The 20,971-nt window shown below is 30.6% G+C and overlaps 1 protein-coding gene across 4 annotated transcripts in view; it reads right to left on the bottom strand.

Annotated features, from left to right (window-relative positions):
• Positions 1-20,971, bottom strand: part of UFL1 (UFM1 specific ligase 1) — a 35,698-nt gene that overhangs the window by 8,419 nt on the left and 6,308 nt on the right. For all 4 annotated transcript variants that reach the window (XR_007953593.1, XM_051997425.1, XM_051997423.1 and 1 more), the window contains exons 3-12: positions 18,992-19,020; positions 17,328-17,425; positions 16,266-16,380; positions 14,906-15,036; positions 12,075-12,133; positions 10,500-10,646; positions 7,378-7,553; positions 5,078-5,257; positions 3,093-3,213; positions 1,095-1,217 (exon numbers count right to left, since the gene is read on the bottom strand). Coding sequence is in view for 3 of the 4 variants with exons in the window: in XM_051997425.1 (XP_051853385.1) it covers positions 1,095-1,217; positions 3,093-3,213; positions 5,078-5,257; positions 7,378-7,553; positions 10,500-10,646; positions 12,075-12,133; positions 14,906-15,036; positions 16,266-16,380; positions 17,328-17,425; positions 18,992-19,020 (1,179 nt within the window). In the remaining variant the exon portion in view is untranslated. The remainder of the gene's footprint in view (positions 1-1,094; positions 1,218-3,092; positions 3,214-5,077; positions 5,258-7,377; positions 7,554-10,499; positions 10,647-12,074; positions 12,134-14,905; positions 15,037-16,265; positions 16,381-17,327; positions 17,426-18,991; positions 19,021-20,971) is intronic.

Raw genomic sequence — 20,971 nt, 5'->3', positions numbered from 1 at the left:
TTTTTTCTCATTGGCCAAGATTCTTTATAACAATCAAGTGAAATTACAGGTGTAGGTCCTAGACAGTAATGGTTAATTTTTACTTCATTAAATATCATTATTGTATTTGACACTAAGATTGAAAATGGAGGCACTTAAACCTTTTCTATTCTAGTTCTTTTGACAGAAAAGGCTGATTCACATTCTGCAACTTTGCTTTCTTTATTTTAAAATTTAGCTTAAACACTACCTACTACATAATGCCTTTTCTGATCTCAGCTGCTAGTACATCCCCCATCCTCCAGATTATTTTGCAAATGATGTGTTTTCTGTATGAAATGAAACTCTTATGAGAAGAGGATCTATTTCATTTTTGGCTTTATATGCACATGTTCACTGTCTGATCAATCCTATGCCTTAATAATTTCACTTTTCCTAAAACATGAATCTAGTTAAGGGTCTAATATTGTTAACCACCAAAGAGGGACATAACAATTTTTATGAATGCTTTAAGTTTCTTATCATTTACTAAAATTCTAAATTTTGTTGGTGAAACAAGTACTCATAGTTATTTTACCTGTTCCAATAAGAAAAGCACAAAAATCTCTCAAAGCTACTTTGGATAAAAGCAATGGGTGCTAAAAGGCTATAGCAAATTCAAAGCTGATGTGACTTTATGTGTTTTCCTTATTGTTTGTCAGCAGTATTTTTACATTACTCATCAGTCCTACAGTGAAGTAACACTTGAAATTCAGTTGAAATCCAAATTAAAATAACCAATTATCTTACAATTTTCTCCATTAAGGAGATCACCAAGGTTCAGTAGCTTTATTAACTTAATATTAACTTAAATTCAAAAGCAGAAAATCCTGATCTAAAATTGAATTTCAAACTTGAGTTTAAAACCAATAACAAAATAATCCATAAAACCAAATATAAATCTCAGTCACACTTAGATACAGACTAAACACTAAATAAAAATATTAAAATATGTATTGTATTTCTTTTGTTTTTCAAGAATTCAAATTTTAAAATTTTCTATTTCATAATATTTGAGCACATACAAAGAAAAATCTAAAGATTAGACTATTTAATAAAATAAGAATGCCACAAACCAGTGTTTGCTGACTGAGTCTCATCATCACTATCATCATCTTTCCTTCCTTTCTTCTTGGTCTTTTTAATTTTGAATTCTCTGGCATTTCCACCGCCGCCTCCTCGCACACTTCCACTGCCCTCTGGTGGAAAATGACATGATTTAGTATAGCCCATTCAAATTACCTTACAGAGGGAAAAGTGATCATATATTGTCATATGGCCCAAGTTTATGTCAGAAAAGAATCAAAAGTAATTGTTTTTCTTGTTTATTTGCTTGGGATTTTCTTAATAAAATTATAAACATGTAATTTCTCAATCAGAAGTAGAAATTGTTAGCTATATTTAAAAGAATAGATTATTTCTTCTAAAAAGTAAATTTTTACTTCCATCTCAAAAACAAACTAAACTTTATAAAAATTTGAAAATGAGAAAACCTGAAAAACAAGTCTGGTGAAACATTATTTTTCAAGTGGGCAGCAAATACATCAATGTCAAATTTTCTGCCTAAACAAAAACTTGGCAAACATAGCTCATGAAACCACTTAGCATTTAGAGTACTGAAAATAAAAGTCATGTAATGAAGATCAGATGAATCTATTTAATGTTAGCTGGAAAGATAAAATAATAATAATAAAAAAAACTAGAGCCCTTTGCTAAGTTATGATTATGATTAAAATAAAGCCATCTTTGTATCACAATGTTTATTTGCCTTTTAAAATACATTTACATAAAAACTAAGTTCTCTATTTTCAAAGTTCTAAGTAGAATTCTATTAATTCTTTGCATATTTTAAGGTACTATTATCTTATTTTCTCTCTGTTTTTAGAATGAAAAAGGACCTTATCTCCCAAAGCACGATACTAAGAGGAATATGACCTTAAATTTCTTAATAACTAGGCCTTTAGAATGGTTTTCATGCCTGAAGTCTTTTTCAGTTTGAGGGAGGTTTAACAATCACATTTATTAACTACATAAAACAGCACACTAGCATTGTCATGAAAGCAACCATACTTAAAGGATTTCTTTTAATGACTGGAAAGAAAATGATTGATTAATATACACTGATATATCTAGCCATAAATTTATTAGGTTCAATTTACAACAATATCATTCTTTTAAAACAGAACAAAAAGAAAAACATAACTTTTGAAAAATGTTTTATTAATGTGAGCAGCATATCCTTGGTGCAATTTTCCCAAAGTAGCAAAGAGAGATTTCAAAGTATTATGATTATTTGGTAGAACAAAAAAGAGAAATATAAACTGAATAACAAAAACTAAAATGGTATGCAAACAAATTAAAACAAAAAAAAAAAAAAAAAAAGATTTTTACATGTCAATGTCCAAATACTGTAGCTGTGAATATACTGCATTCCAGATTAATGCTACTTGAGGGTACATCTAAAGATTTGGAATATTTTACTTTTTGCTATAAAGAAAATGTTTACAAATCTGTTATTTTCCAATGATAATTAGTAGCATTACCAACAAAAGATAATTTCCACTGATTCTAAACAAAAACATCTTTTTAAAAAGAGTCCTCATCTATTTTATTGGGAAACCACTTGACTTTTAAGAGGTGTTTTAAAATTAATTGAAGGCATTTACATATTAGTATTAAAAATTTAAGTCACCATGTTGGATACATTCACCATTCAAACTCTTATTACCAACCATGTCCTACAATCATGAGTTCTAAATTCTCAACCTAAGTGCCTTAGTTTCCAGATTAACATGACTCTGATATTTTCAGTGCATAAACTGGAGATTTGAAAAATCAAGTATCAGTACCTAAACAGCTTAATGTTGGCAGTCAAAATGAAAACTTAAGAAGTATAAATCTTCTAACTTGTTTAACTTCCACATATAAACAAACAAACACACACACACACACACACACACACACACACACACACACACACACTACTCAAGTTCAACCTTTATAAAGTAGATATTATAAAATGAAAATATTTGGATTAGAAACACCTGTCTGAATTGTTAATACTAATAAGTTACCTGTTGCTTTCCTTCGGCGTTCATCTTTTTTATCCTTTTTACTTGAACTAACACTTTCCAGGACAGAAGATTGTTTCAAATCTTCTTCAGTGATTAAATGAACAGGATTATTCTTCATTTCCTGAGAGGAAAAAATAGACTTATTTTCACTATATCTAAACATGCCTTCTATGTACTATAAAACAAAATGATCTTTGGTTACATAAATAGGTTCTATTTTTTTGTTTGAGAACTATCTTCTAATGCCAAGCGAAATAAGGAATTGTTTTGGAGAGCAGGTATGATGTCACTTTCTCCTCAGAGTTCTTTGCCATTGGACAACCATATCACTGCTTCTAATGTTTAATACCATTCCAGACTTCCCTCTATCTTTTCTTCTCTTTTGTTGCTGTTTTAACTTTCTCTGTGGTTTTGATTTCTATGTCAATAAGTTTGCATTTTCTTGCCAGTATCAGACAATTCTTTACTTCTGGGCAGTGAAACAACCAATCATATGTAATGAAATGTAATTTGGGAATTTCCTAACTATTTTCATCAGTACTTTAAAGGGTGGTTATTTATACCGAGGCACTCTTTTTCACTATTCTGGATACTTGAAGTTTCCAGACAGCTGACTTGAAATAACACAGCACTAATGTATCTATATCCATTAAAAAAAAAAAAGCCAAGTGGAAGCAGTCATTAATCTTTTTTATTGATTTCCTTAGAACCATTTTTGTGACTGATAATTAAAAGCATATTAAAAAGAATTCCCCCTCTCTCCTTATAGAAACGAAAAGGACAAATTTTCTACAAGAAATATGTTGTCATTTACTTCTTATTCAATAATGCTCTTCTAAGGATGCATGTTTAATATATTAAGACATAGTAAAATATAATCAATACCTGTTACTTTCTAATATTATTCAAAAAATCAGTGGTTGCATTAAATGTACAGAACAATTAATATAACTCCAAAAAAAAAAAAAAAAAAAAAAAGTCGAAGCCCCAATCTTTTAAGCAGAAATGTTAAAATTCACAAAAAATAAACCAACCAGCTTCATTTATAGTACTTAGAATAAAAATCTAAGTTTTCTTAAGAAAACTTTAAGACATGTTTTAAATTCAATGCTATCAAATTTTTATTAGCAGACATTATCCAGGCATCCTAATTAAAAACAATCATTTTTAAAAATCTCTTTTAAGAGTGTAAGTTATAGAAACAATGCCAACCCGAAATGGGAAAAAGAGTTTCCTCATCTGGGAGTTCCCTATAGCAATAAAATCACAAATCCTATTCATATTTATTAAAACATAACTAGATGATATGTACATGGAAAGAAATTAATAACGTGTATAATATTAACAATAATAAATGTACATTAAGTATTAAAATGCTTTATGTATGTTCTTGATAAAAACATATATTTGAATCAATTAATAAATATTTATGAAGTGCCCACTATATACCATGTACTTTACTAAGCACTGATATAAAAAGAGGCAAGACAGTGCCTTAGTTCCTACCTTCAAACAACTATTTTAAAAGAGCCTTTTCATAATTCTGTTTTCTCAATAATTTAGAATTGCCTTCCTCACAATTAAATTCAATTAATAACACTTAAGTACATAAAGTATTTATGTACACACAGAATACAGAGAATATGCTGCAAAGAAGTTATGTATCACAAGGAAATTCTTAATCAAATTCAAACTAATTTAAAAACATGGGAGACCTTTCATTCATTTTCATTTTAAAAGCTTCTGTACCTTAAGGAGAATCATTTGAGAAGATGATTTTCTAAAGAGTCAAATACTAGGAGGAAGGGGTATACATACTCAAAGAGGAACAAACAGAGACAAAGTCCAAAGGAAAAAATTAATGGGAATCTACAAATAATATAATTCGCATCTATTTTTTTATATTGCCAGTTTCTCTCAAAATAAAACAATCAAATGTTTAAAACATTTCAATGTTGGGTTGTATGACAGAAAAATTAGCATACCTTTTCAGCTTTCTGGTGCATCAATTCACTGAACAATTCTGTACAATCTTTTATAAACTTTTCACTAACTACGATAGTATCACTAAAGACCACGGCTGATGGCTGTTTGTTGAATGTTCTCATCACCTGCTGAAGCAACATTCCAGCATCTTCTACTGATAAAGAACTGGGCAGTAGTGGCTAAAATAACAAAGTTAATGTTACATATATACATATGTATTTCTAATCTAACATTTATTAAACATATTAATATGCAGACTGTTCTACTAGGTGCTGACGGAAAGTGACAAAAGACAAAAAGTTTCTGCCTCCTTAACAGTTTTCTAATTCTACTTAGAGTGATATAATAGAAATAATACATATAAATAAATACAAGATGATTTCACTAAGGTTTACTAATAACCGGATGGGTAAGGAGTACAAATCAAGGAAAGCTTTGAATTGAAGGTAGAATTATGTGTTAAAGGAAGTTAGAGAATTCAAAAGAGAGTAAATTCTAGACACGGGAGACAAAATACAAAAGCATAAAGACAGACACTGTGAGCTGGGGAACAATCAGTCAGCCAAGTGGACCAGAAAATAAAGTGAATGAAGAGGAGTAATGTGAAATAAATCCAGACTGGGATGCTTTAAATGATGAATTCGGCTTTTGAGACGGAAAATAACATGATCAAATTTTTATGTAGCAATTATGTTCAGGATGGATTAAACAAAAATCAGACAATTAGGTATAACTATTTATAACAGTCCAAGCAAGAAGTGATGGGTGTCTGAAAACAGAGATGTGACACAGTAAGTATAAAGAAGGGAATGTATGGGAGTCACATGAAGTAATTATGTGAGAGTAAAATCAATAAGGTTTGGCAAGTGAACAAAAATGAGGGAGAAGAGAAGAACTGAGAATTTTTTTGAAGTTAAAAATCTACAAGACTGGGGCAGCTAGTTGGTGCAGTGGATAGAGTACTGATCCTGAAGTCAGAAGGATCTGAATTCAAATACAGGATAGAGTACTGATCCTGAAGTCAGAAGGATCTGAATTCAAATACAATCTCAGACAATTAATATTTATTAGCTATGTGACCACTTAACCACAATTGCCATGCCAAAAAAAAAAAATAATAATAATCTATAAGATTGGAAGAATGGGAATGGCAAAAAGGAAGTTAGGCAAAGGAATACATTTGTGAGATGCTAATAAGGTGTCTATACGGCTATGTACAGCAGGAGATTACTTAAGAGAACAAAAGAGAAATATATATATTCATGCATGCATAAATATGCATGAAAGTAGAAACAGATATGAATATAGCTATAGATATCATCTATATAGAGGTAATCACTGAACCCATGGAAGCTGAGCTCACCAAAAAAATAGAAAGAAAGGAGGGCCCAGGAAATAGCTTTGGGAAACACCCAAATTACACATGGGAGGGGATGGAAATGATGCAGCAAAGGAGTGAAAAGCAGTAATCTGAACAGAAGAACCAAAACCAGTATCCCCCCTCAAAAAAATGGAGTTTAGAAAATCCAGGAACATGGAATGGTCACAAAGAGGTAAAGAAGAATGAGGTCTATGAAAGGGTTTTAGCAATATCTATTGACAACTTAAGAAAAGAGAGATAGTAGGAAAAAAAGAATTGGGAAGTGAGAAAGCAGAGGCAATGTGAGAGAGCTAACAGAATGAAAAGAGAACAGAGAGGGCAAAGCATGGGCAACCAATTGGAAGAAGAGGTAAGGGAAACTAGGTGTCAAATCGGTGAAGCAGAAGTACAGACCCAAGGATCAAAATTTACCTAACATAATACTTCAAAAACTAAAAGACAGAAAATAAAACTATTTCTAAGAGTAATTACAATAATCTTAGTAGAAAAAAAACTCTCACAATTGCCCAAATGTTTTTTTCTTGATTTTTTCCTCCTCTTTTGTTTGCATAATCAATTCCATCAATGTGATACATCAATTCTTGCTACTGATGCACATCAACAACTTACTTATGACTTATTTTAAAGAGCTACCCGGATTTCCTCCTAGGAAAATATTTGTAATCTTCATATTATTTCAATGATTCAGAAAAGCGTATTTTACTAATTTTAAAATTTATTTCCTTTCAAATACTAGAAAACCAACCATTCACAATTATACAAAAATAAAAACTTTACCAAAAAAAAAAAGTTTCCTGGGCTACTAAAAGGTTAAATGACTTGCCTAGAAATAAGTGTCTTAATTATATGAAGCATATAAAATAGTTAACTGTTAGAAAGAAACAGACTGCTATTGAATATAAATAAAAGAAAACATACCAAAATATCCACCCAGGAACCAGAACTGATGGCTTCCTCTACTGAAGCTTCGATTTGATCTACAATCTCTTGACCAACACAAGCAGCTTTCAAAAACAAGAGCTGTGCAGTTTTGTATCTTTTCTTTATGTAGCTTACAGCATCTGGGATCCCAAGTCTGGATAAAGCATCAAATTCTACATATTCATCACAAAAAAATTTGTATGAGTTTTATCAACTTTGGATGCTCAAAGGCATTCAAATTTTCCAGCATAACATGTTGTTGTTCTTTTTTTTTTTTTTTTTTAAATCATTTTAATGTGTGCACACTGTATTTTAGTCATTTGTTCATTCAAGATGTTATTAGCTATCTATGTTCTAGGCACTGAGATGCAAATACATAAATCCAATTGTCTCATCTCAAAGAGGTTTCATTGTATTGAATGTCTCAGATTCTGACATTTTTCAGTAGCTTCATAGGCAATTAATCAACGTCACTTTTACAAACTGTTCAAATGCTATAGGAAAACTATCAACTGTGAAATCCTTAATATTAGGGGTGCCCTAAATATTAAAAGAATCAGAGGAAGGATTCCAATAAGTGAGAAGAATCCTCTATTGAAGACTTTTGGAAAAAATGGGGCTGATAGAATGAAAACATGAGAATTCCAATCTGTCATCAGAAGAAGGCATACCTACACTACTAATTAGATCTAAATAAACTAAGCATTACAGTTAAGATACAGAAAATCAGAATTCAAATTCTGTTTCAGTATTTACTGATTATGACCTCGAACTAATTTATACCTTTCTCTTTCTAGGCCTCAACTACAATACAATGTTTAATCCTTTTTTAGGGGCATTACACAGTAGTGTTTAATTATTTTTAGAAAACTTAAGAATTTTTTTTTAACAAAAATAATGATATTCCTTGGAATATCTTATTTTTTTCATTTAAAAATTTTTTTGATATTTGCAAAAGATGAGAATGAAATATTCACTCAAAGTTTTGGCACTTTAATCACTAACATTCAATTCAGAACTCAAAAAGAAAGATGAAAAACACAGAGAAAGTTCAGACTTTTTATATTAAGGAATGTCAAATTAAGCAAAATAAATTTCACATTTTATTTCCTATTAAACTTAATTAAAATGGAATTAGTGCATATGCATGCATGTGTATATGTATGTTTTATATATATATTATATATGTGTATATATTATATATATATATACTTAATTTTAGTCTTCTTGGGGTGAGGGGTGAAGGAAGAGGAGAAAAAAACATAATAAAATTAAAAGTGCACAGTAGAGAACAAAAGAAAGCATAAGGAAGTAAAGAAAAGATGGCTAGCCTCAAATATAATGTGTAGTATTTATTTTAAAGATTTTCTTAAAATGAAAATTCACTACTATATATTTTGAATCCTTATGTCTGTTGTGCACATGCAATTTTCTTTCTTTTGTATTTATGGTTAAAATTCTTAAAAAGTAGAAAAAAATAAATGGAATTAATCTTCATGTAAGTATAATTAATTTCCCAAAACAGTTCATGTGTCTCTAATATATACCTATATCAACTGAATTAAAATAAAGTAGTATGATGAAAATATTGGGAAAAAAGTTAAAAAGTTTAATCTCCTGTGATGGTACTTAGTACTCAAAAAAGGGTAATTATGTACAAATAAACATTAAATTAAATTAAAATAAAATATCATAATATGCAATAACACTTTATGAAGTGTCTACCATGTAGACAATCCTCTCATTTTATAGATGAGAAAACTGAGGTTCAGAATGGTAAAATTTTACAAGTTCATGGCTACTAAGTAGCAAAACTGGACTCAAACCTATATTCTCCAACTCCAAATTTATCATTCTTGCTCTATACAATGCTCTCTTCTCTCAAGCATTAGTTCTAAAGTTCATTGTTGAACTTTAGAGAGACTGAAAAGGGACTTACCTCCATAACTCAAAATCATGGAAACAAAAATAAACAGTCTGTCTCCTTTAGAATAGGTCAAGGGTAGGGGCAGCTAGGTGGCGCAATAGATAGAACACTAGCCCTGAAATCAGGAGGATCTGAGTTCAAATTTGGTCTCAAGACACTTAACACCTCCTAGCTGTGTGACCCTGGGCAAGTCACTTAACCCCAATTGCCTCAGCAAAAATAAACAACAAACAAAAAAATGGAATAGGCCAGGAGTTGCTAAACAAGGGTCTATAATATTGTTTTTAAAATATTTTGATGATTATATTTCAATGTAAATAGTTTGTAATATTTTATGCATTTATATGTTACTTTCAAAAGAGGCCCATGTCACAAAAAAGGTTAAGAACCTCCAGTTTAGAATATATTTTAAAACATGATACAGAATTATGACTAATTACCCATCAAGCAATGAAACTGAGATGACTGTTATGTAGCAGGAATGTAATAATAAATGTTTGTGGGTTTTTAGAAGGTCAACTTTATTTGGTTGCTAAGACCACCAAAATGGACTTCATTTTTTTTTAACATTAATAATAATAGCTAATATTTAGATGGTCACTTAAAATTTTCAACGTGATTTATTTATTTTTTTTCATGTATTATTTGATCCTCAAAACAACTTGTAAGATGAATTCAAAGAAGATAATCTCTCTAATGAGTGGAATCAATCAAGCATTATCTAAAAATCAAGATAGCTATCATAGCAAGGATTATCATAGTTTTATTGCTATCATTTTGAAGCATCTCTTTACTAATAAAAATCCATAATGTAAAAAAGGTAAGAGACTAGTAAATATCTGGGACTTATGTAGTACACTGAAAATTTATGAAAAATGTAATTTTACAAGAATGAGAAAAAATGAGTACTTAGTGCCACTCTTCAAAGGAAAAAACTACAGATACTGTTAGCAAAAAACAACAACAAAAAAAACAAAACTATGCTGTGCATTTTAAACTTTTGATAAAGCATTATGGTAATGACAGGATTAAGACCAAGATAAGCATGTGCATTTATTATGAATATTTTCACACTTAAAGAGCAACAGCAATGGAAACTGTTCATAACGGCTCAGTTCGATTGTTTATGTGACAAACTGAATCTCTGGAAATGTGTGATCAAGTTTTAAAAATAAAAAAATAAAAAAGTTACCTAGGTAGCCATTTTGCCTGAAAAAGGAATCCACCCAGTTGTTCTGTGTTCTTGAATATATATCAGGAACAAATACAGCTTTATCTTGTCTCCCTCCAACAACTGCACCTTTTAAACGTCCACTATTAACTAGTTCCTCAAGCACAGCTTTGAAGGAGAAAAAAGTACACAAAAAATCAACAGGCACATAAGATCACTAAAAAGTCAAATAATTCTGATAAGCATATAATATTTTGCCATGCTTCTCAAAGATATTATAAAATGAGTGAAAGCACTACTTAAAATATTCCACCAGCAAAGGAAATTCTGAGAAATCAATGCACAAAACAGTACTTGTGATAAGGGAAAAATTCTTACTAACATTATTTGAACATAAAACATTATTTTTCCTTGAATTCTCAAACTGAGTATCATTACATCAATTATTTAATAAAAAAAACTTTTTGAAAGGTAGTTGCATATCAAATCTGTTCCTTCACTATTGTTATAAAGCTCAAAGTTCTGGCATTTAGAATGCCTATTACATACTAAAGAGTTTGCAAAACTTCATTCCTTTGCAATTTTAAACTACAGACATCTAGGTAGCTCTTAAAATTGTTATTTTTCAAAACAAAATGATAGGTTACAACATGTATAATTTTCATGCCTTCTTGACTAATTTACAAGTGGTACTAATTGCACTATTATGATTCAATTCAAAGCTATCCACTATTTCCAGATATCTTGCTCTACTGCACATAAAAGCCGAATTTAAAAAAGAATTTCCTTATATGCAATATAGCTGTGACCTAAAACACTCAATAGTTTTTTTTAAATTATCATTAACTTTCTAGTAAAAAAATCTAGAAATTTACAACATACAGTCCAATTCCAGGTGATCTTAGGTTTTACCATTTTTGATTCATCTGGAATATTTTGCTTTATGATAATTTCTAAAATTATATCAAGAATATCAATAAAAACCCAAATATATTATAGATTCAGATTAAAGTGACCAAAGATATCAATACTGGGACTCAGATCTTTATTAATAAGGTTCTAGTTTACTTCATAATTTTTTCACATTTCAAGTTTCACTTAAAAGTTGTATGAAAGAGATAAATAATATTTCAACATTACAAAAATAAAACCCTTCAAATTCCTTTTCCTAATGTAAATTTAATATGCAAGTGCTCAATAATCTGGGCAAAAAGATATTCAACTTCCCAGATTTATAAAGGAGACTGTTGTTTCCACTAATTATGACAAACAAAAGCAAAATCAATACATGTAAAATTTATAGTATCAAGAAAAGTTTAATAATAACATTCCTGGGGGCAGGCTCTAAGAGCTTTTCTTAGGGCAGGCTCTTAAGAGTTTTCAGAATTTTTATTATAATTTGAGTTCTAAGAATATAATTTCATTTTTGAGTATCTTCAGAAAAAAAAAGCAACTTAAAACTTTTTTCTTTACCAGGCAATTACTACTTTTTAAGGTTTATAAAGGGGAAAAAAAGGAATATCAATTTTTTCAATTTAATCACAAATTTATGGAGCAGCTATTTAGCAAAGGAAACACAGTATGAACCAAACTTACAATAAAGCAGTTGTTCCTGAAATCCATAGCGGGAAATCAAGGAAATTACTGGAGTAGGCCTATAAAGAAAGAGAAAAACAACATCACTAATAAGATAAGCACACTACCAACTTTATATCCAAGTTGTTAAGCATAAAGGTATTTCAACAAATTTTCTAGTAACAATGAAAATGTGAAAAACCATTGGTTAATTTACTAAAAGTGATAGTCAAATTTTTCTCCCTTACAATGGCCCCTACATACATTCCCTACATCCCATTAGAAGAACCTGTCAAAACATATAAGGGAAAAAAGATCTATCATTGCTCTGCATGATGTCTGGCTTTTTCTGGTAATATTTAGATGCTAAAAACTATTTTAATTTAATAATTAAATATATTTTAGCTTCTTACATAGAGTTGGTCCTGGGTCCCCCCGCCCCTTTTTTTTTTAACTTTGTATTATCTCATGGATTCAACTACCATCTGTACAAAGATGATTCCTCAGAAGTATAAATCCAGCCCTAGCCTCTCAACTGACTACAGTCACAAATTACCAGCTGCCTTGTTTTGCATTTCTTGAACTAAATATACCATAAGCATCCCAAATTCAACCCATTCAGTACAGAACAAACCCAAGTTTCTTCCTCCAAACTTTCCTTTTTACTAATCAGAGACACACCTCCATCCTCCTAGTTAGACTCCTTTTCTCACTCCCAAAATGAATAAACAAAAAAGCATTTTTAAGTGTGACCATCCCAAACACTGTACTAAGTGCAAGAGACAATACATAAAACAAAGTTCAGTTGCAATGCAGATAATGGCCCAGAATTCTTAAGGTGGCCCACAAATGGCAAAGCTTCACATCCTCCATTTTTAAGTGTCAAAACATACTATCCACAGATCACATGTAGTTCACAACACTCCCAACCATGATGTAAACCAGGATAAAATGTAATTTGGAAGTTACTGAACTGAATAAATACAAATATAATAAAACATAGATGATGTTAATATGTGGCTTCCTATGTCAATATGCAATTCACAGGCTATATTCCAGCCTATGTACACATTCCAGCCCTATGTACAGTTTAGTGGCTCCTATTTCTATCTGGGTTTGGCCCTATTACTATCTTATCAGAAGAAGGATGGTAAGTTTTATTTTGATCTCATTCAATGTCTGAGAGGAATCAAGCAGACCTCCAAGAGATAAAAGTTTGGGGTAAAATGCTCCTGATGGAAACATTCTCACTGTTCGCCCATTCTGGATAGGTCATAGGACAGGTCAGGCCATTCCAGCTGGGCTTTGGGATGGACTGGGACTAAACCTTGTCATTTCTACATTTACAATAAATCTTTTTCAACTCACAAAGGTACAGCTCTAGTTCAGACTGTTATCAACCTGGCCTTTTAACTGTTTCACTCTGACTCAAGTCCGAGTCCATTCCAATCCATCCTCTACTTATCTGCCAAGTTATCAATCCCTCTGAGAGTTTCCTTTTATTTATAGGATCAAATATAAATTTCGCTCTTTGGAATTTAAAGCTCTTCATAAAAAGGATCTGTATCCTTTTCATATTCTTAGACATGGTTCTCCTTTCCATAGTCTACAATCCAGTTACAATGACCAACTCTGTAATGCCAGAACAAGACACTTTATTTCCCATTTCCCTACCTTTTCAAATCCCCTATGCCTACTGGAAATTTGGGCTTCTCATCTCAATTTCTTATTTTCCTGGACTTCTTTCAAGACCCAGCTTAAATTACATCTTTTGTCTTTCCTAGCATTCCCCCGCTGTTAATGCCATCCCTTTTCTTAGCAAACCTTCATCCTACTCTGTGTGTATACCTTGATTGTGCTTATTTAAATCTTGTCTTCTCCATTAGAATGTAAGCCCCTTGAAGTCAATGACTATTTTTGCTTTTCTCTGTATTTAAGAGAACCTAGCATAGACCTTATTCCATAGAAAGCCCACAATACATTAATATATGACTGTTGACTAAAATCTTATTCCTTGTAAGACAATTTCATAAGAGTAGACTTTCAGGACATCTTGAATTTTTGGCTAACTGAATTAGAAATCTACAAATCCCTCATGAATAAGATTGTAGAATATCTGGAACTAGACATTTTCACTGGTATTGATTTGTTCAGGAAATCAAACTCAACACTGTGGGGATGGTTCCATTGATGTTGCTTATATGACAGCTGTACATACAATATTCAGTGATTAGAACTTTTCTATAAAAAGCTGTCAAACTACAGAAACTGAAGGCTAAAATGGAGTCACTAAGGTATTGAGATTAATAGTGATGAAAATAATATCCTTTATAGCACCTAGTATGCTGCCTTCCCTGGCATAGCAAAGTCAAATAGAAACATCAGAAAAAACTAAGGTTAAGGGTGGAGAAGTGTATCTACAAAGCAAGAGGCCACATAATAGTCAGTCATCAATTAATCACTCAACACTAAAAATAACAATAACTAAAAACTTTTAAAGTGATTTTGTCAAAAGAGAAATAAATCATAACATAATACAAATTTAATTTTTATAAAATTACACAGGGACTTACCCACTATAGTAATTCCTGCCAGATGGGCACTGAGCTATGTACTTAGATTTAAGATGACTGAATTTTGGAAGTGCTCTTTAAGAAAAAAGAATTTTAAGGTATCAGGGACTCTGATTAATTAAGTGTCACTTTATACTACTTCCACGGCATGAAACTGAAGCTTTTCAAAATTAACAAAAAGGATTCTGAAATCCTATGACTGAAAAGAAAGCTCAACTGGTTTAAAATATGAGGGGTTATATCTAATCTAAATTATACTTTTTATTGTCACATTCTTACCGGGTAATAGCACTAAAAAGACCACGTATGCGTGCCTTATGTCGAGCCACAAATGCCTCAGTAAAAATCACTCCCCTGTTGTCAAGGTCTATTTGCCCATTGATAATTTTACCCAGACGCTGGGACAGTGCCTAAATATAAACAAGATTTAAAATGACAGTAAATGAAAGGGCAGATTATAATTATATACACAGACACACTAAAATCTATTTAATTTTTTATTTGTGATTAGAACCAGAAATGCCACAAATGAGTAAACTGAAGAAAACCAATGAGCGACTGAGTAGCTTATTGAGTTTGTGGTAAGATTATGAGGAGAATTATATTAAAATGCCCACAACTGAGTTTCAAACTACTGTTTCTTATGTTAGAATTTCTTCAATTGGACACATCAAAAACCATAGCTTTCTCTCATGTGACAAACTGTGATGAAATGTCAATACATCTGAAAATGAAGATAAAATGTACTATTTTTAAGTGAAATGCCTCCTGCATACTATTCATTACTCAAAAAATTTATTGTATTTGCTGGAAACACTAATAGATTCTCCAATAATAAGATAGATAAGAGATTTTATTCTTTCACTTATAAAGCTGAGAGTTAGTAGATAAAGAACCAGAAGTTCAAAATAAAATTAAAGCCTACACTGGAAAATATTTGAAATATCACAAATAGTGAAATAAGAATGCTAATTTGATGTATTTTAATAAAATGTTTACCGAGTGATTAAAAATATTAAATTAATCTTTCTGCTTTACTGTGATAAAATATTTAGTCTCTCTGATCATTAAATTTTAAAGTTTCCTTATATTTTGACATTATTTATACTATTACCAAAATACTGAAAAATGTAAAAACTATTTTAAGTCTCCTTTCTCCCAATCAATTAGTGATCTGCATATGAAAAAGTTTGTGGTATCTATTATTGGAAAATGGCTGAAAAAAATATGGTATTTGAATTTGTGGTAACTAATGATTATGCTATAAGTAATGAAAAGAAAAGAATCAAAGAAACAGAAAGATTTGTATTAATTGATGAAGAGGGAAATAAAGAGGACCAAGAAAGCAATATACACAGTGAATACAATAATTTAAGCAAAAAGATAAATAAGAGGAAGTTGAAATATAATAATGGGAGAAAAAAAAATCAATGAAGATGAAAAGATGACAGTAGTGAGGTGGAAAGTTACAAGAACAAAATACAGATTGTCTCACAAGCTATCAGAATCAGATAATTTTGCTTAATTGTTTTCATTGTCACAAGAGAGGGTTCGGTGGGGAACCCTTTCTGTGAAAGAAAAAAAGATATAAAAATATATTTTTAAAAAGATAAGATAATTTATATTAATAAGAAATTACCTGTGTCAAAAAGTTTCCTGGAAGATCATAGGTTTTACAAAGTTCTGATATGGGTACTTGACCTGTTTCCTGTAGTTTGTCATTTACTTCCTCAGCTAAGTGATCCAGATAGTTCCTAATTAGAAATTAATAAAAAATGAATGATCAAATTTCTTTTTGTACTTATATTTTTAGTATTATTCAAAGTTAATATCACTATTATGTTATGAAAGTGTTATGAAAGTAGTATTATCAAAAGGGATATATATACATATATATATATATCTATATATATATTTCCCAAACCTCACAATATAACACAATAAAAACTATTTTGAAAAGCACAAATTTCTGTCAAGAAAAGAATTGCCATTTTTCTTAGTAGTACTTTCCTAACCATAAAGATATTGAAAAAAGTCTTGGGCTGGTTTTTTTTTTTTTTTTTTGGGGGGGGGAGTAGGGTGAGACAGATGGAAAAAATAACTCTCATTTCTCCCAAAAAGGGGGAAAAGGGGAAACTGTATCACAATTGGGATTATATAGGATGGACTACTGAAGAAAATCATGTTTTCATTTCTTTGGTGAATGGCAGTGAAAGAAAACTCAAGGTCTATAAAATTTCACAGTGGACAAGAACATCATTTCATTCCATTAGATATTTAACTTTTAAACCATGAATATGTAGGGGAATTAACATTTTAAAATCATCTTTTTAAACAAGACACTCAATCTCAATACTAAGTTACACATACTAATTTAAAAGCAAATCATGATCATAGATTTAAAACTGGAAGGCAGCTCAGAAGTTATCTAATCCATCCCCTTTACTGTACAGATGAGGAAATGGAGCCCAGGGAGGTTAAGCGACTTGCCCAAGGTCACTAAATAATAGCACTATTAGAGGTGGGATTTCATACCAACAAGAAGCTATTTAAATATCAGAATGAATAGAAAAAAGCTCACAATAGACAGCAACACAAGAACAGTATTACCAAATGTCAAAATAGCCACAAATAATCATATCAAATTTTAGTAAAAATTCTATCATAAAAATAACACATTGCTCTGAAATATTGTACTTACTCATCTATCAGCTGTCCTAAGACTACTTGGACATTTTTCTCTGACTTAATAATGTCACTAATTCTGTTTTCAATATGAGTCAGATCCACATTAATTACCTGAAAAATATACAGACATTCCATTATTATTGGCATTATTTCTTAAGGTATTTTGTAGATTCTAATTCTTAAAAAAAATATACAGTACAAATAAGCACTCACCAAATCAAATTAAAAATCAATAGTCTTGGAGCAGCTAGATGGTGCAGTGGATAGAGCACCACCCCTGAAGTTAGGAGGTCCTGAATTCAAATCTAGTCTTGGACATGTAATGCTTCCTAGCTGTTTCCCTGGGCAAGTCACTTAACCACAATTGCCTCAGCAAAAAAACAAAAACCAATGGTCTCTACATACATGGTAGTATGCCCTGGGGCTATCACTGCCCCTTTTATTTTGGCTTCTGGTTTACTTTGTTGGGTGTTACAGTGAAGAATTATGTGAGGATGAGACTAAAATAATTTGGAGATTACTGAATCTGATGAATAACTTTATCTCTTAAATATTTCTCACTCTCACTTTGGCTATCTTTCTTCTAGTAATGAATACAACTTAATTTTTCAAAATGACACAACATATTTAATTCATGAACCAGCTACACCCAGCAAAAGAACTCTGGGAAATGAGTATGAACCACTACATCGAATCTCCAATCTCTCTATTTTTGTCTGCCTGCATTTTTGATTTCCTTCACAGGTTAATTGTACACTATTTCAAAGTCTGATTCTTTTTGTACAGCAAAATAACTGTATGGACATGTATACATATATTGAATTTAACATATACTTTAACATATTTAACATGTATTGGTCAACCTGCCATCTGGAGGAGAAAGTGGGGGGGGGGGGAAGGGAAAAAATTGGAACAAAAGGTTTTACAATTGTCAATGCTGAAAAATTACCCATGCATATATCTTGTAAATAAAAAAGCTATAATAAAAAATATATATATTTAATTCATGTTTTGTGATCTAGCCAAAAAAGTACATTAGAGGTAGGGGGAATTAAAAAAAAAATCTAAGTCTGTATCTCAAGTCTGTCATTATTTTATGACAGTAAGTTACAAAAACTGCCAATTTCCCCATATGTTATACAGAAATGATAGAACTATTACCAGAAAAAATTGGTGTGAAATCCTTTACAAGCAAAATATTTATAAAAACAAACATTCACTTATATTAGAAAGACATGTTTAAGATGTTTCTTTTAATAGCATTTTTCTCAAGTGTAAAGAATTTCAAACCATGCACACGGAATCATTTTCAAAATGCTTCAAAAACCGATTTTAAAGTCGTTATGTTTAAACTATTCAACTTTCATGAAAGTAGAAATGAAATCCTGCTAACTTAGCAGAAGCAATTATATAAAATTTATAGTCACAAAAATGAAGCTAAATGATAAAAAAAAAGTAAGAGGGAAATGTTCAAAGAGAAAAGGAAACTAAATTTGCATAGACTAGTCAAGTTAAATAAAATTTGTATAGCTGTTTACTTAAATTTGTATGTAAAATTATTTGCCCCTTGGTAGCAAAGATCACTTTAAAAAATCAAGATAATGGCACCTATATTATCTTCAACAATAAAAAAATTTAACTTGTCAAAATCAAATGTTTTAGAAATTTTAAAGTTACCTGCTGTAGATCAACAATATTTACTCGACCTTCAAAAAAAAGCACAAAGTTTAAATGTCACTTTTATTAATCATATTTTAAAATACTAGAAAAAAATTGGTAGTAAAATAGGAAATTTTTCCAACATGTGTAATTTCATTAATATCTTATTTCCATACAAAGGCAGTATCAATAATTACTTGCTTTAATTGTTAATCAAGTATCTCAATAAATCCTTTTTCTTAAGGCACAAGCAAAATCAAATACACACACACATATAAATGATGTATATACACACAATCATATACAATATGCATACCTGCACATGTAAGTTTGTTTATCTGTACCATTTTTTTGGTACCATTTTCTTAATCACATTTATTTCTTAACATATTTCTTCCCCATCACTTTCCCCAGTAAGACATCTCTTATGACAAATTTTAAAAGAAAGAGAAGAAAAATGCTTAAAACCAAGCAATATAACAATTATTTCTGACACTATGGGATACTGTACACCACTGTCCTTTACCTCTGCAATGAAGTCTTGAAGATACACAACAATATATTTTTAAGACTTCAATTACAATATGTGAACAATTTGTGAGATGAACAGTATATACTAGGACACCAAGAAAGCTACATATATTCTAATTTCTCAAAAGCTCCCTGGGGTGGATTCTTCAAATAAAGGGTAGATGACTGCTTTTGAGATTCCTGCTAAACCCTGAGATTCTTTGATTCTCTGATCTAAGTACTTTGGATAATTTCTTAACTTGTTACCTCTAATTGTGGTCAAAGTAGCAGTTATTCTCAAATGGGACACTTAAAAAAGTCAACCAATTATTCACTTCACAGCATTTTCTTACAATCTCGGTGGATTGATAAATTAGTGCCAATAAAACACAAATTATTCTCAGAAACTGAGGAAGTTGCCTACCAAAATCCTTTTATGAGCCAAATCTAATCCTCTTAGCTTAACCAAGGGAAGGCAAAATCTGGATGGAAAACTACAGGCCAATATCACTAGTGAATATTGATTTAAAATTTTAAACAAAATCCTGAGAAACTGACTATAATGATTTATCTAAGAAATCTTTCTTTATGACCAAGTTGGATTTATACTAGAAAAACAATATACATCCAAAATCATCTGATTGATCTCAACAGATGCAGAAAAAGCTTTTGACAAAATACAACTGTCTTATCTGCTCTAAATTCTATGAACTGTAGGCACCATATGCAATGAGGATACATTAGAAACTTTCTTCAAAAAATACAGGAATAAAAACACTCTTTCCATTATTATTTGCTATACTTTTTTAAATCAGACAGAGGAAAGACAGGTAAAGAGGAGATTAAAATCATTCCTATTTGCTGATGATATTATACTTGGAAAATTCGCAGGAGTCAGCAAAGATACTATTTGAGAGCAAACTTGCATTCTATAGAATAAACCCTCAAATATGAACTGCATTTCTATATATATCACCTATATTATTATATACAAAATCCAAAAAGCAACAATAGAAAGGAAACTCCATTCCAAATTATCACAAAGCACAAAAAATATCCTGAGGATCAATCTCCCAAAGCATATAAAGTACTAGTATAGATGCAATTACAAAGTTCTCTTTAAGGAAATAGAAAACAACATTAAAAAAACTGAAGGAATATTTAGTGTCAGTGTTATATTCATGATCAGGCCTTACCAACATAACAAAATAACACTATCACCCAAGTTAATTTACATTTTTAAAGCTATGTCAATCAGATTACTTTATAAAACTTGATAAAATAACAAAATTCATTTGGAAAAATAAAAGATTTTTAATTTCATGATGAATGATGAAAAGAAATCAGGATGAAAGGGGAGTAACAATTCCAGATCTAAAATTATAAAGCACAAGTCATCAAAACCACCTAATATTATAAGTGGAGAGGTAGATCAAGGGAGAATCAGAAACAATGGAATGTAATTATTTAATGTATGATAAAAAAGAA

The sequence above is a fragment of the Antechinus flavipes genome, chromosome 4 (genome assembly GCF_016432865.1).
Source record: "Antechinus flavipes isolate AdamAnt ecotype Samford, QLD, Australia chromosome 4, AdamAnt_v2, whole genome shotgun sequence".
Classification (NCBI taxonomy): domain Eukaryota; kingdom Metazoa; phylum Chordata; class Mammalia; order Dasyuromorphia; family Dasyuridae; genus Antechinus; species Antechinus flavipes.
Note: the sequence above shows the minus strand (reverse complement) of the source record. Positions and strands in the feature narration are given on the sequence as shown.